This window comes from Schistocerca americana, chromosome 3 (assembly GCF_021461395.2).
Source record: "Schistocerca americana isolate TAMUIC-IGC-003095 chromosome 3, iqSchAmer2.1, whole genome shotgun sequence".
NCBI lineage: Eukaryota > Metazoa > Arthropoda > Insecta > Orthoptera > Acrididae > Schistocerca > Schistocerca americana.
The window spans coordinates 627,989,741-628,006,418 of NC_060121.1; the positions used below are offsets into that span (position 1 = coordinate 627,989,741).

General features: G+C 38.1%; 1 protein-coding gene across 1 annotated transcript in view; it reads right to left on the minus strand.

The window, feature by feature from the left end:
• The window catches only part of LOC124606264, a 402,667-nt gene that overhangs the window by 109,146 nt on the left and 276,843 nt on the right, over positions 1-16,678 (minus strand). The window contains exon 7 of the mRNA XM_047138242.1: positions 12,322-12,507. Within this exon, the coding sequence (XP_046994198.1) occupies positions 12,322-12,507 (186 nt within the window). The remainder of the gene's footprint in view (positions 1-12,321; positions 12,508-16,678) is intronic.

Consider the following 16,678-nt stretch of genomic DNA (forward strand, 5'->3'; position numbering starts at 1 on the left):
CTGGTGGGTGATTTCATACGACAACAGGAGCACTCTCAAGATTATCCCACACACCCAGACTGCAAAATTGTATGTTAACTGGTGCTTCAACCTGTTGTGGTGCTATTCGTAAACAGCTTTCCAGGTGGTGTTTTCCAACAGGATAACACTTCCCCACATATCACTTATACAACCCAACATGCTCTACAGAGTGCGGATATGTTGTCTTGGCATGATTAATCACCAGATCTGTCTCCAAATAAGCACATATGACACGTCATCAGATGACAACTCCAGCATCATCCACAACCAGCATTAATCATCCCTGTATTGACTCACCAACTGCAACAGGCACGGAACTGTATCCTAAAAACTGACATCCAGCACCAGTACAACACCATGCATGTACATTTGCATATTTGCATTTGACATTCAGGCAGTTACACCAGTTATTAATGTACCAGCATTTCACATTTGCAATGGCTTATCTCTTGCTTGCATTAACCTACGATCTTGCAACATTAATTACTTAAATATGCTACCTAGGCAAATGTATTCCCAAAATTTCATTACTTCCCATTAATTAGTTTTTGGTGTTGTGATTTTTTTGTTTTTTATGTTAGTGTATATACCTTGACTTGATCCACATTCTTGAAGGTTCTGTTTTTTATTGGGAACTATGGAGCACAATGAATTAATGTAGTGCACAAGGCCTCTCTTGCATGATATAGTGGATGATGTAAAGCTAATTACCAGCTGTGCTCTATTTAAAGTTAAGCCACTGAAATCTAATATTAGCCAGGAGGAATGACAGGTCTTATGCTCATTATATGAGAGTGATGACTTGGCAGTCTTAATGGCCAGTAAATAAAATGTTACTGTGGTCCTTAACACTGAAGACTACTGCCAGAAGATGCAACAGTTAGAAGAGAATGACACATACCTGAAACTTAGTCATGAACCAATGTAGTCCATCTTCAGAAAGACAGGAAAGTTCTTAAATGTTGTGAAGTGGTGAAGAAATTGATACACATGCCACCAGATCTCCCAGGCTGCATGAATTGCCAAAAAAGCACAAGGAAGGGGTCACTCTTAGGCCCATAGTTAATGCTGTTCACCTATTTACAGACAGGCATAACATGTGGTAAGGTCATTGACACCCAAAGTAGAACTCTGTGAACACCATGGTATTATTTTGCAGACATTTATCAAGACACTCAAGAAAATGAATAGGCTAAAACTGTGTAACAGTTAGCATGGATGTTGTGTGATATTTTATGAGGGTGCCTAGAAAAAACACATAGGATCTTTTGGCAAAACAGTTTCCACTTGGAATGTTCAAACTGTTCCACCATACCCAAATGACAATATACTTTCTATACTGTATTCAATATTATGGGATAATGGATGGTACTGAGATAAGATCCCCACAGTCAGCAGCTGTAAAAAACTTTTTCATGGAGGTTTCTGAGGAACCAGCTCTGAACATTGTGTTGTTGTACCTTTCTTGCTTCCTGTTTATAGTGATGACAACTTCTTGACATGGCCTCATGGTGAAAGTGCATTATAGTAGCTGACCAATGTCATGACAGGTGCCAATCACAACATTTAAGTTACTGTTAAGGACGTGTTGCTAGGCCATAGCTCAGAACATATACTGTTACATTTAATGAAAATTGATATTTTAGTGATAAAACCGAGTAAAGTAACATACGTGTAAGAGTTGCCAAACATTTATGTATACAAATTTTTTGAAAGTGAAGAATAGAAATATCTTGTTTTTGGAAAAGGAGGTGAACTTCATTGTCGTCGCCATCTATCAATCGACAGAATTGTAAGTGTACAACGTTCACTAAAATACAGGAAAAGAAATGCATTCTCTATAGTTTTCATTCAATAAGTAACAACCTCTCATAATTTCTTAATTACAGTAATTGGATTATATTCTTGTACAATAGTATGGTGCTGAACTCCAGTGACCCATTTTGATGTAGCAGGACGTGTAGTTTGAAGGAAGTTTGTGTGCCAAGCAATCTCCTTTTCTCATGAAAAGCAGATTGCTGTTTGATCTTATTTACTTCCAACAGTGGTCCCTTAGGTATGAAAAGGTATGAAAACTTGGGCTCAAAGCTATACACAATATGGCCAAGTAGCCAACAGAGTCATATTTTAAAAATAAAAGAACAACAACTTCCTCCAAATTGTAATACGTCACCAACTGGTGCAGAAGGTGATCATTCAAGGAGGCAGCAACCAAAATTCAGGTACCAGTTATGAGTTAAAGTAAAAATCTCTATCAAAAATCAATCTCTCTCTCTCTCCAAACACATATATAAATATTCATATTATTAAGATAAAAGTCATTTTATAGGAAGAACCTGTGTATATGTATAATGAGAAGCAGTGAAGTGTGTTTGAAGTTCTCTAAGGCCATACATACCATGCTAATGAATATTACAGTAGTCAGTTAAGTAGTTCAGCTGAAGAAGTAATCACAGAAATCAGACAGACAAATATAGATACGAGGAAGATAACAGCAAAGAAAACTTCGGTGACAGAAAAAAGTAATTCAGTTGTTTAATAAAAGAAGGAAATGTGAGGGGGTACCCAGAAAAAACTGCATTTTTTTAAAGCCAAATATTTTGCTTCTATTTTTAAATTGTTTACAAAACAATCTTATCCCCTTCAAAATACTCTCAGTTACAACTAATACATTTGTCCCACCAGTGTTTCCAGTGTTTGAAACATTTTTTGTAATCATCTTTAGAAATAACTGACAGCTCTTGCCTCATTTTTTTTCTTGAATTTTTCAATGTTGTCAGACTGGTATACTTTTGTGCCTCTTTCATGGATGGAAACAAGAAAAATTCACACAGAAACAATGGCTGTGTGTGCAGGTGTGTTGTCATGGTGGAGGAACTAGTCTTCTGTCTGCCACAAAATGGGTCTCTTTTGATGAACACTGTAGTGCAATATTCTTAAAAATTCCAAATAAAATGTTTGATTGACAGTGTGGCCTGGGGGAACAAACTCTGAATGAACTATGCCCTTGGCATCAAAAAAGCAAATCAGCATTTTTTTGATGTTTGATTTGACTTGATGTCATTTTTTTAGATGGGGTCATGATGACACCTTCCATTGGCCTGACTGTTGCTTTGTAACCATAGCACCATGACTCATCACCAAAAAATCTGGATCAGTTTCAAGCTGTTGCTTTAAAGCACAACATGTTTCAACTTGACATTCCTTTTGATTGTCAGTCAGAACCCGAAGAACAAACTTGGCAGCTACTCTTTTCATTCCCACATCTTCCATTGAAATTTGCTGAACCAAGCTCTGAGATAACCCTATAATCCCTAACAATTGATGAATTGTCTGTAGATGGTCTGTGAGCACAAGCTTCGAATTTTTTCAATATTTTCATTGATTCAGGCAGTTGATGGATGTCTAGAATGAGGTTCATTATCAATCAATATATCGCCATTTTTAAATTGAGCAAATCACTCATTCACTTGAGTTTTTCCCATACCGTCATATTGTTAAGCTGTTTTCAACACTGAAACAGTTTCAGCAGTATTTTTACTGAGTAGAAAACAAAATTTCACAGCTGCACATTGTTCACTGAAACTTGCCGTCATAAAAAATGAAACAAGAACAAAACAGCACTAATAAAAACAATCACTGTAGATGAGCAGAACAAGCCAGGTCAGCATTGAGCTGGCAATGAGTTGTGCTATACATGCCTAGTGACAGGAATGCATACTACACAAGCTCTGCCTATGGCAGCATTATTTCAGTTTTTTGGGTACCCCCTCACACAAAAACAATCAGAAAAAGGAAGGTATTCACCATTAAAAATCACTTAGAATTGAAATCTGTAGGAGCTGCAACAAAGCTACAGCAAAATGGCTGCAGGACAAATATTAAGAAATGAGAAAGGAAATGGCTGTCAGAAAGACAGATTCAGCATACAGAAAAGTTCAAATAATTTTCAGTGAAACTAAAAGCAGGAGTTTGATGATGTGACTGAAGAAGAAATAGAATCCATTTTAGAGACAGAGTTTGACAGAGTTCTGGAAGACTTGTGATCAAACAAGGCTGATGGTGTGGATAACATTCCTTAGAACTGTTTAAAAGAATTGGGGAAGTGGCAACCAAAGTATCATTTAAGCTAGTATGTGTAATCTATGAGACTACAGACATACATCAAACTCTTGGAAGACCATAACGATGAAAACAATCAATTATTGATAAAATTATTTAATTGGATAGATAAAAAAATCTACTCACCAAGCTGTGGCAGAACACACACATAAGACTGTTGTGATTGGCAAGCTTTTGGGGCCAGTGGCTTCATCTTCATGCAGAAGGGTTGAAGGCAAAGAAAGAAGGGTGAAGGAAAAGGACTGGAGAGGTCTAGGAAAAGGGGTAGATTTCGGGAAAGTCACTCAGAACCACAGGTCAGGGGAGACTTACTGTATGGGATGAGAAGAAAAGACTGACTGTCTAGTCCCATGAATGAAATATTCTTGGTTTTCAGGTTGTACCAAGCCAAATAAAATTCTAGATCTTTTAACAGCTGTCTCCACTACTGTCATCAGGAGTAAAACAACTAATAGTTAGTAGAACTTTGTCTGATGTGATCTAGCTTGAAAACTGAGAAGATTTCATTCAAACATACTATCTGGAAATACTCTGAGGACACATCTGGGCATTGTAATACCACAATCCTTTGGGATCCTATATCCTTTTTCCAGTCTTATTCCCATTCTCCCAAAGAAGGCATTTCTGTAACATCAATATGTTGCTTTGATTTTATATTTTCTGGTTATCTGGATTTGAATACACTGAAGATTTTCTTTTGCAGCAAATTAATAATTTGAATTAATTTAAACTATTGCAGAGGAAGAGGATGCAGATGCAGAGGAAGAGGATATAGCAGAAGTTCTGAAGCTCAAACCAACAGTAGGCCTACATGTCCACAGTGAAAGTACCCTGATACCAAGTAAGCCTAATCGTAAAAATGGTGCAGATTTAAGAAAGACTAAACCACTCACAATTTTCTATCAGAACATTGGCCTAAGAGGACTTAAAAATTCACTAGACCAGCTACTAATAAACATAATTGATATTGAAAGAGAAAAGCAACCAGATATACTATGCTTCACTGAACATCATATCACTTGTGGTATTCAGATGTTGTGCTTAGACAGATTCAGTTTAACATCTCAATATTGCAGATCCAACATGGAGAGGGGCGGAACAGTGATTTATGTTAGAAATAATGTAGTATTTAGAACTCTTGATGTAAGCAAATTTTGTATTGAGCAGCACTTTGAAGTGTGTGGTATAGAACTGGCAACAAATAGTGTATCAGTAGTCATATTATCAATTTATAGAGCATCTGCAGGGAATCTTGGAATCTTTCTCAAACAGATTGAAGCAATGTTCTCAAAATTGTACAGAAAAAACATTTCAGTCATAATACTAGGTGACTTTAATGTAAACTTCCTGAATGAAAGTTATGACAGAATGGAGCTGGAGCAACTAATGAGCTATTACAATCTAACGCAAGTAGTTGAATTTTCCACTAGGGTAACTGACCACTCCAGTACTCTAATTGATAATGTGTTTGTTGATAAGTCTAGGCACAGTAGCTTGACAGTCAGTCAAGTCCTAAATGGGCTGTCAGACCATGATGCTATACTTCTGACAATCCCCCATTTAAATCTTAACAGAAAACCAAAAGCTATCTGGGAAAATGTGAGACCAATAAATAAAGAAACAATGGAGACATACAGGCAGAAGCTACAGTTAGTAGACTGGTCTGAAGTATTCAACTCAGCAGATGTCAACACAAAATCTAATGTATTTATTAATTTAACATCAAATCTTTTTGAGGAGGTGTTTCCAAATAAAAGAGTCAGAGAAAATCAATGTAACCCTGCATTTAAGCCATGGATTACCCAGGGCATCAAAATTTCATGTAAAACAAAAAGAGAATTGTATGCCTCAGCCAGACAGTCTAACAATACTGCAGTGATAGGGCAATATAAAGTGTACTCTAAGATATTAAGGAAGGTGATCCAGAAATCTAAAAGTATGTATTAAAAAAGGAAATTGACAAAGCAAATAACAAAATGAAAACCATATGGAAATATGTTAAAAGCGAGATGGGAAGAAACCTATCTGCCAAAGAAGTGATTAGCTTAAGAACTGGGAGCCTTTCGGTGGATGCTCCCGAAACGGTGGCTAATATCTTTAACTATCATTTCCTAACAGTCACCAACCAAATGGGATGACAAGGTTCTGTAAAGAAAGCTACAAAATACTTGCATAACACCTTAACTAACAAAATAGATGAGATGCATCTTCGAAAAACTACATGTGATGGAATTAGAAAAAATAATTATGTCTTTAAAATGTAAAAATTCTGCAGGAGTTGACAAAATTTCCAGCAAGTTACTTAAATACTGTTGTAAAGAAATAAGTACAGTCCTCTGCCATATTAGTAATACATCGCTGGAAGAAGGTGTTTTTCCTGACAGGCTAAAATATGGGCTTATTAGACCAATTTACAAAAAGGGAGAAAAGACTGAGGCTACAAACTATCGACCAATTTCATTACTCTCAGTTTTCTCCAAGGTACTAGAGAAACTGATGCATAGCAGAATGGTTGAGCATCTTAGTAAATATAACATCCTCAGCAGTAGCCAGTTTGGCTTTCCGAAAGGGGTATCAACCGTGGATGCAATACATGCCTTTGGGGTTGACAGTGTTATGGAAGCCATAAATGATAATATGATGATGGTTGGAATGTTTTGTGACCTGTCAAAAGCTTTTGACAGTGTAAGTCACCATATTCTCTTGAGTAAAGCCAAGATCCTAGGAATGGGTGGAACCGTAGCCACATGACTTGAATCCTATCTGTGTGGTAGAAAGCAGAAAGTAAGCGTGGAAGGACTGCATGGTGGCCAGGTATCTTCAGAATGAGGCTCCATTAGTCCAGGAGCACCTCAAGGCTCAGTATTGGGCCCACTGCTCTTTCTCATGTTTATAAATGACTTAGCACTATGTACAGAATATGGGAAAATACTCATGTTTGCTGATGACACCACTTTATCAGTTAATAATCTCTCAGGGAATGTGTCAAATGAGGCTGCAAATAAAGCTTTTGCAGATTTGACAAACTGGTTTGAAACCAATGGCCTTACAGTCAACCTAAAAAAGACAAATTATGTTCATTTCTCTTCTAACACAAATGTTACTAATGAAATGAACCTAATTCTTGGGTCTGCAAATAGATAGCAAAATGAAGTGGCACCACCATTTCAAGATCTGTGCAAAAGGCTAAGCTCAGCAACGTTTGCCTTAAGAGTAATTTCAGACACTAGGGAAATGAGCACAATAAGAACTGCATATTTTGGCTATTTTCACCAACTTATGGCCTATGGTATAATATTTTGGGGAAATCAACCAATAGCAAAAACAGTGTTCCATGCACAGAAGCGAGCAATAAGAATTACGTGTGGAGTACATCCTAGGCACTCATGCAGGGATCTATTTAAATCTCTACAAATCCTTACAATACCTGCCCAATATATTTTTTCCCTGCTGTGCTGTGTTTCAAAAAATAGCAACTTATTCAAAATCAATAGCTCATACCACAGTTATAACACCCGAAGGAAACTGGATATCCATTATGAGCTAAAAACGAAAAGCATGGTCCAGAAGGGGGTTTTATACAGTGGTACCAAGATTTTTAATGCCCGTCCACTGCACATTAAAGATCTGGTTGGAAACATGCCAAAGTTTAAAGAAAATCTGAAGCAGTTCCTTTTAGATGAATCTTTTTACAGTATTGATGAATTTCTTAGCAAAAATGCATAGAATCTCTTGTTTGTGCTTAAACCTTACTGTGTGACCTCTACAATTTATTAATCATACTCTGTAAGTACAGTGTAACTTAATACAATACCCAAATTTATGTATGTCTGTATATGACACTTGTATAACTTAAGAACAATACCAAAATTTATGTATGACTGTATATTCTTTCAGATGTCCTGTATCTCAACTAATATGTAAGGGTATATGCTAAACTTCACAGTTTCTTTAACCTAATGATAAGATCAATGTATATGTGCACAAAACAGTAATCTGTAAAAAACATTGACTCGTTCTATATCCCGGGATATGATCCCATATGGATCTATGGAACACGAAATAAATAAATAAATAAATGTCCTGACAGTGTTTACATTGGACCTCACCAATATTCAGAATGAAGGAAACATGTTGGGTTAAAAGCCGATGTACCATCACAGTTTGCACTTCAGGCACATGGTAGGAATAAAATTGCTTTGTAATTATGGAATAATTAACAATTAAAGTTCCGATATTTCTAGTCATTGAAAGGCAGCTATATTTATGTTTTCAAAGTTAAAAAAATTGTATCCATAATATAAATATGACATGATAATTTTTCAGTCAGAATTAAGCATACTGTTTTAACTGGTGTTAGTTATTGCAGTTGTAACTACGACTGTATAGAAATGAAAAGTTTTACTCAAACAAAATTTAATTAATTGAATCTCAACCTTTCATTCAATAAAACTAATCCTTCTGTTCACCTGAAAATGATAGGATGATTATCCTTTAAGTAAGTAAAATGATATCAGCAAATTAATGAAATATATTGTTGTAATGATAAAACATGTAATTTTTAGTGTTAATAGAAACAGATTCTTTCCTGTCTTTGAATGAAATTATTCACTTTTATTTCATGTAAATTTCTATGTAATTTAGGAAGATGTATATAAAATTTTTAATTGGTAAACCTAAAAATTTAATATGTAACAATGTCAGTAACTGTTTAAAATCATATACAAGGGTTGAAACTTAAATAGTGGCAACTATTTATTCACAATCGAAATAGAAGAGTTACATGTTTGCACATGTTACTGTCCTTCAAAGAAGTCACCATCATTGTGTAGAACCCATTGCCAGTGATGTGGAAGGCATAGTATATCGTAAGCAGAGCCTGTTCTGTTGATGGTGCAAATGGAGCGGTCTAAGGTTATGGTGATTCTTGTGTACGACTGTGATGGTGTTATCCTAATGCATTATGTTTATACACAGCAGACCGTCAATGCACAGTATTGCTGTTCATTTTTGGAGCATCACCTGTGACCAGCTTTGCGAAAGGAACAGCGACACTTTCTGCATAACCCACCCATCATTTTGCATGACAATGTGGGAGCGCATACCGCGCAAGCAATGGCTGCTCTGTTTGGTTGATGGGACTGGGAAGTACTGTGCCATCCACCATACTCCCCAGATTTAAGTCCTTGTGATTTTTATTTGATTCCAAAGATGAAGGAACCACTTCATAGCATTCACTTCAGAACTGTTCCGGAAATCCGACAGGCAGTAGACCACTACATTCGCACCATCAACAAAACAGGTTCTTCTAATGATATACTATGCCTTCAATATCACTGACAACGGATTCTACACAATGCTGGTGACAACTTGGATGGACAGTAACAGTTGCAAAACTCTTTTGTATCGGTTGTGAATAAATAGTTGCCACTATTTAAGTTCCAACCCTCATAAATAGAGGCAATTTGTACACCACAATATCTCAGTTGGATTTCAGTTTGACGTCAGTCATGAGACAGTGTTAAGTCAATTTTACATGTAGTTCACTGCCGAACATCTACCGTGCGAAATAAGACTTGTTGTGAACACGAATTCCTGGAGCTTATTTCTACGATTGAATGATTGGAGGATATCCACAGTATTATGTGGTATTCTGTTTTCTTGTGCTAAGCAATGCTACAAATCCCAAACTTCACCACAAAAAACCATTTTTCGCCATGTTATATTACAACACATGATTGGGGAAACTGAGAGTTCTTGGAACACCTCAATAACATTCACCATAACATCATTGTCATATTGGAAATATAAAATGGTTATGGCCTACACTTTCTTGATGTCCACATCCACTGAAATTGGATGGATGCCTCATTCTCAGTATGTATGGGAAACCAACATACACAGATTTTTATTGGTGTGTCCTCTACTAGTACCACTCAATGCAGATGCACACCCCTCTGAGGACCAAAGTTCACCATTCTGGAGCTATAAGTTAAAAGTGTTGAGAACCTGCCACAAGACTGTGTCACCTGTGTAATGGTAACCTGTAATTTCATAAAGGATTAAACATAAATATTGTTGAGAAGATCAAGAAGAAGATCCTGTGGATCAGTGGTGATAAAAATAAGCTGACTTGTGAAGAGGCACACATTTAAATCAATCTACAGGTATCTGTAAAAAATGGATAACTTTTGAAGCTTGTAACATTATATGGATCTTAGAATGTCCATTGATCATAAAATACTATGTAAGAGAAAACATTATTATGCCAGGCAAACAGTACACAATGCAGAGCAGCACTGAAAGGAAAGCAAGCATTAAAACTGTGTGTCAGATGAGGCTCAGATCTGGAATCTGCTCTTTTGTGGATAATGATCTTACCAAATGAGCTTTCGAAGCAAAATTCACAACTTTCTCATAAGCTTTAATTTTGTCAGTACTTCTCTCCTATGTGTACTTTTTACACTCATCTGCACATAATGCCAGATTCACAGCCATGGAAAAAAATGTCACAGGGAAGTGACTTAGCCACAGTCAAGGAATCCACTTCCATAATTACTCTTTCACTCTGAAGTGGAGTGTGGGCTGTTACAAAATTTTCTGGCAGGCTATGACTGTGTGAAAGACTATGATTTGATTCAAATCCTGATCCTTGCATTTTGTGGGTAGTAGTCTTTTTTGAGCATACTGTGGCTCCTCCCTTTTACCTCATCTTTCTGGATGTCTACCCTTATTCTTTACATTTTTACTTCAGTAGTGAATGTAAAGCACCTCTGTAATTTCTACAAAAATACTTATGACTAAAATGCTGCTGATGCTCATATTATTAGTCAAACAGTACTTGTTATATAACAGAAATCCTCTACCTCCCTTCTACATATGCTATGTGAGTGGTTTCACTGAATTATGCTAATCTGTTCTTTCTTTCTCACCTCTTCTCTATAAAGTACTTACAGCTTACATTATTCTTATATGAATGCCAGTACTGCTTTTAAATTTACAGAATACATGAAACATTACACACATGAGCAGTTGCATGAGAGATAGCTGATTTTGTGTGTGTGTGTGTGTGTGTGTGTGTGTGTGTGTGTGTGTGTGTGTGTGAGTGTGTGTGTGCGCGCGCGCATTTTGAGAGAGAGAGAGAGAGAGAGAGCAGGGGGGGGGGGGGGGGATGACCTGTTACCACAGCACATGAAATAGCAACTTTTATTGGGGCCAGATATTGGCTCCACAATGAATACGGATCTCCATCTCTCAGATCACATAGTCTCTGTGCTTTTTCTGTGCTGCCAAGTTAGAGGTGTACTGTGGTATTCAATTCAGGAAAAACTACCATGGGTAACACTGTGTTGAAAACAGAGCTGCTGTCAACTATTGTGGATCATAATAGTGGATGGAAAGATCACAATGTAGCAAACCACAATGCTGCACATCATCAAACAGCAACCAATTGCATCATCCAGAACCATCTCTTCATTATAGGATACAGAGAGCTTTGCACTATATTCATTCATGCACATCAAAGGTGTTTGGGGAGCAAGAACAATACTGCTGTGTGCTTGAAGAATGGAAAGAGGTATCACAGATGGATGAGTCATGTTAGTATATGATAATGAAAGGATGCAAGTATGGGGAAACTACATGATGTGATGCAACCAATTTGCTAACAAGGCATTATTCAAATAGGAGGTGAAGTTATTCTCACATGAGGGATGTTTATATAATGTCAAGTGAAGTCTTTGATGCATTTGCTATTGTCTGTTAGTGATTAATGATACCAGAACTGATTGTCTGAATAGTTGCATCCATTTGTTTTCTTGCAGCACCCTGGAGGCAACTAATACTTCTAGCAAGACAATGCACCAGCCCATTGTTTCCTATTTATGCCAGAAGGATCACTCTCAGGCTTCCTAACCTCAATTCTAAGGGGCACAATTGGTATGCAATTGAATATGTTTGCAGTGAAAACACACTTATGTCAACTTCCATGTGTTATAGATGGCAAATAAGCAGTCATGGATCAGAATAGCTAACCTATCCTTTTTGTGTCTCAATGAGCGTATATTACATAGTGTCACAGTTATCATAACAGGTATCTCCAATTTAATTGCTCATGAATGTAACTATGAAAAAGGAAATTGACGCAATGGATATTATTACATGAGATTGCTTCAGTACCTGCAGAGTTCAATTTGTGTAGTTCTTTCTTGTGCTTCAGGTGGCGTGACCTTGTTGCAGGCACTGGCACAGGTGGGTGTTCTGATGGTGTGTGTCCCAAAGATGTTGGTGGACTGTCTGAGCCAGATGCTGAAGAGCTTGCATTCAGCACTGACAACCGGGCACTTGATTTGCCACTAGAACGAACTGGAAACAAAAAACCACATTTCATACCTTCAGAATATGAAGCTAGGAAATTAATGTATGATACTGCCAGACCTATACAGTAAGCAGATGTAAAATAAATAAACAAAAGAAATAAAGTATTTTAAGAATTTTATCAGCAGTATTATCCTTTATTTAAATAGAAATATAAGTTCTGAAAGGCGACAGGCGTAAACTAGTTTGTTATCTTAATTTAAACTGCTCCATGAACTGAAGAGACACAAAGATAGTTTCAGCAACAAGTCATACAAATGTTGAATTCTTCCTTTTTTTAATTTTTTTTATTTGTTATGATTGGCCCTAGTTGAATAGCCCTGTGAGTTGAGTCAAAATGGAGTCAGACCAACTGCTTCTGTCAGATACTGAGATGGACTTGGTTTTAGTTTGTGTGGGTGCTGTTGCCAGGTGGGGTTTTACAAAGAATGGTCTACATCTCAACAGGAATAGGAAAGAGAAAATGGCTGGATTGATAGCAACACGTTTTAGGTGGAACATTAATACTCAAGGGTGTATCCTTGTGTTAACTGCTGTCAGGGCAGAACGGTTTTTAGGGCAGATTTCAGGCTGTCAGTATTAAAAGAAGTGTATATAAATGAAATTTTTGAGTTTGAAATATGTTAAGACAAAATAAGGTTAAAATAAGTATATTACATCAAAACGTTAGAGGGCTAAAAAATAATATCAGTGAACTTCTAAGTTAACATTGTTAAATGATGGCTTTTGAGGCTGTTGTCATGGTTAGTAAAATTCTTCTGAGTATGTGGTCACATTCTCAATGTGTAAAATTTCTAACATTTCAGCTAATCAGCAAAAACACCCTGAGGAAAGCCATCTGCAACAGTGGCCGAAATGTCAGAAAATTTTACACATTGATAATGTGGTCACACAGTTGGAAGATTTTTATTGACAATTAACTTCCAGTTTCTTTAGATGAATTACAGCCTACAAATCATGTAGATACATGTTTCTGAACATCATTTGACAGCAGGCACAGGAATACTGAATATAGATGGCAATAACTTAGGATCAAGTTACTGCAGATCAGGTATGGAGAAAAGAGGAGTTCTCACTTACATTATACAGGGATATAAATTGGAAAACGTTGATATTCACAGTTTTTGCAGTGATCAGCATTTAAAAGCTTATGCTGCTGAAGTAGAGTTTCATGGAAAGTCATAATAATAGTCACAATATACAGGGCTCCACCTGGTAATTTTTAATTATTTATAAAACAACTTGGTACATTATTAAACATTTTGACTTCCAAGCACAATGAGATAATATTTAGTGGGGACTTAAATTTAATTTTTTAGAGCACTCTTGTTCTGTAGTTTTACTTAAGTCCCTTACCATTTCATGTAATCTAGAATGTTCATACAATGTACAAGAGTAGTGGGAACCAGCAGCACCATTATTGGTAAAATTTTTACAGCTGAATTGAGACTGCAAAGTTATAGCACGATCCCCTTAGTTAACAGTTTCTCAGCCCATGCTGGTCAGCTGCCACTGTTCAGTAACAGAGTACATAGCACAAATAAAAATAAAAAAATAATAGAAAACAATAAGGGTAATAAATGAAAAAAGGACTCAGGAATTCGAGAATAATTTGCAAAATACATGTTGGAAAGATGTACATAGCACACCTGGTGTATGAAAAATGTAATGTGTTCTAATAAAAAGTCATAGGCCCTCTTTGAAAACTGTTTTTCTAAGAAAGTAATTATTGGGAGCAGGTTAAATACAACTAATTCCTGGATTAGAAATGGGATCAGAATATCATGAAAAACTGAAAGAAGACAGTACTTGGCATCAAGGGACATAGATAAAGACACAGTTAAATCACTTTACAAACTGTTCTGTAAAATTCTAAGCAAAGGTGTAAGAGCATCAACATGTATTACTTTCAAGACAAAATAAGCTCCTCTATTGGACCATAGCAAAAAAAGATGGGGAACACAAAACAAGAAAATGAAGAAATTTCTTTAAACTCTAGTGTTCTGTCGAGCCTCCATGTTAATTTTACTTTAGTCAGTTCTTTGTTATACTTCATTCTGTATGGATGCAGTGCCAAATGTAAATACATATGAGCTATGACATATATGCGAATTAAGTTTTCTATATCCCAATTGCCGATCCTGTTCCCATAGTGGTGACCCCACAGTTCATTCATGTTTCATGTCTCCCACACTGGTGTTTATGCAACAGGTTATATGCACTATGCAATGACCACGCCAAACAATGCCTTGTTCAAATATGTGGAAGCATAACTCTGCTCACTGAGTTTTATCATTTCTTCGCCAATGGCGTATTCATCATTTATGCACAGTGATTCGCATTCTCAACCAACACCATGTGCTAAACTCATTAGTTTTCAACGGTCGACAACTATGTTGTTAGAGCGAACAATGGACTCAGGCTTCGCGTCACCAGATTATGCCTATCCGACAGTGAAATGTGTACTGAACAATATTTCGAACTGTTTCTCTTCATACCGAGTGTTTCAAGAGCAAAGTGATCTCCATTCAAACACATGTTTAGCCACCCACCAGCATGCTACATCAGTTACTGTCAGGCCATGTGCAACCCCGCCATTACTAAAAACCGTGCTGGATCGGTTCCGCACATGTGGTGTTCCAGTTGTGTCCAATTTACACGCACTATTCAGTGTTTTGAATAACATGGACCCCTTACCTCGCCTCAGTGGCCCGCCACATGCATTACAGGCATGTTATGCATCAGACAGATTCCGCACAGGTGGCATTCTCAACCTCCCGTGCTCTTCCTCTCACTTGCGTAAGTCCCCATTTCCGGTCGCTCAACCGCCTGCCGCTCCCACAGCACCGCCTGTGTCTGCTGCGCCAGTCTCTCGCCCTGTTCCGGAAGCGGGTTGTTTCCATCCAGCACTTGTCACTCATGGTCTAGTTTCCAGGCCCCCCTCGTGTGCCGTCCATCCGCCCGCTCTTACAACACCGCCTGTGTCTGCCATCCATCCGCCCATTTCCACGCTACCGTCCGTGCCTGCCACCCCGTGTTTTCGTGACACACAGTCAACTATGCCAGCTGCTACTACTATGGATTCACTCATCTGATTTAAATCCGGGCCTACTGCACCGGCCTCTGACTTAACCTCAGTTCAGCCGCTACCCCAGGAGACACTGAACCTGTCGTCATCACCCCTTCCTGCCTACCTGCTGAAGCTACCGCCTTTATACGAGGACAACCCCGCATCGTGGTTCACGCTCATCGAGCATCTGTTCGAGTTACATCATGTATCTGAGGACAACTCAAAGTTCCTCTGCCTCGTCACACACCTCCACAACCACTTGGATTTGATTTGTGACCTGCTCCTTTTGCCGCCGCCTGCACCAAAATACGAGTTCGCAAAGAAGACTATAATGGAATGACTTACCTGCTCGCCACAAGAGTTAATAATCAAGATTCTCTACGAGGAGCGCCTGGGAGAGTGCGCCCACTCATAACTCTGGCACCGCCTTTGATTGCTCGTGAACCAGCATACCATGCCTGACGCCATGCTATGGGCTGTGTGGTCTGCCAAACTACCTACCGATTTGCTGTAACAACGCAAGGGCAACAAGGTTTCTTCCCTTCATTTCCTCTCCAAGAAACTATCTATGGCTCAGAGAAAATATTCTGCATTTGATAGAGAGCTCCTTGCTGTTTATGGGGCAATCAAACATTTCTGCCCCGACGTCGAGGGACGTTCGTTTTTTGTCCTCACCGATCACAAACCACTGGCTGAAGGGTTCTGCAACCCACCTGAGGACCCATCCTCTCAACATTACCACCACTTTGACCTAGTTTCTCAGTTCACAACAGACGTCCGTTACATCAAGGGTGCAGATAATGTCACTCCAGATTTCTTCTTGCGGATCAGTGCTGTTTCCCGCATCGTTGATCTTTCCGATCTGGCCTCCAAGCTTCTGACGAAGATTCTCAGGCTCTCCTATGAGACCCACAAACATCACTTGTTTTCACGTTTCCGATGAGGTGTGGTGTGATTCTTCGACCAGCACCCTACCCATTTTGCTCCCACCCAGGCTGCACCGACAGGTTTTCGACACCCTGCATAGCCTAGCCCACCCGGGCATTTGAGCTACCACAAGCCTTGTGTCAGAACGTTTTGTTTGGAAGA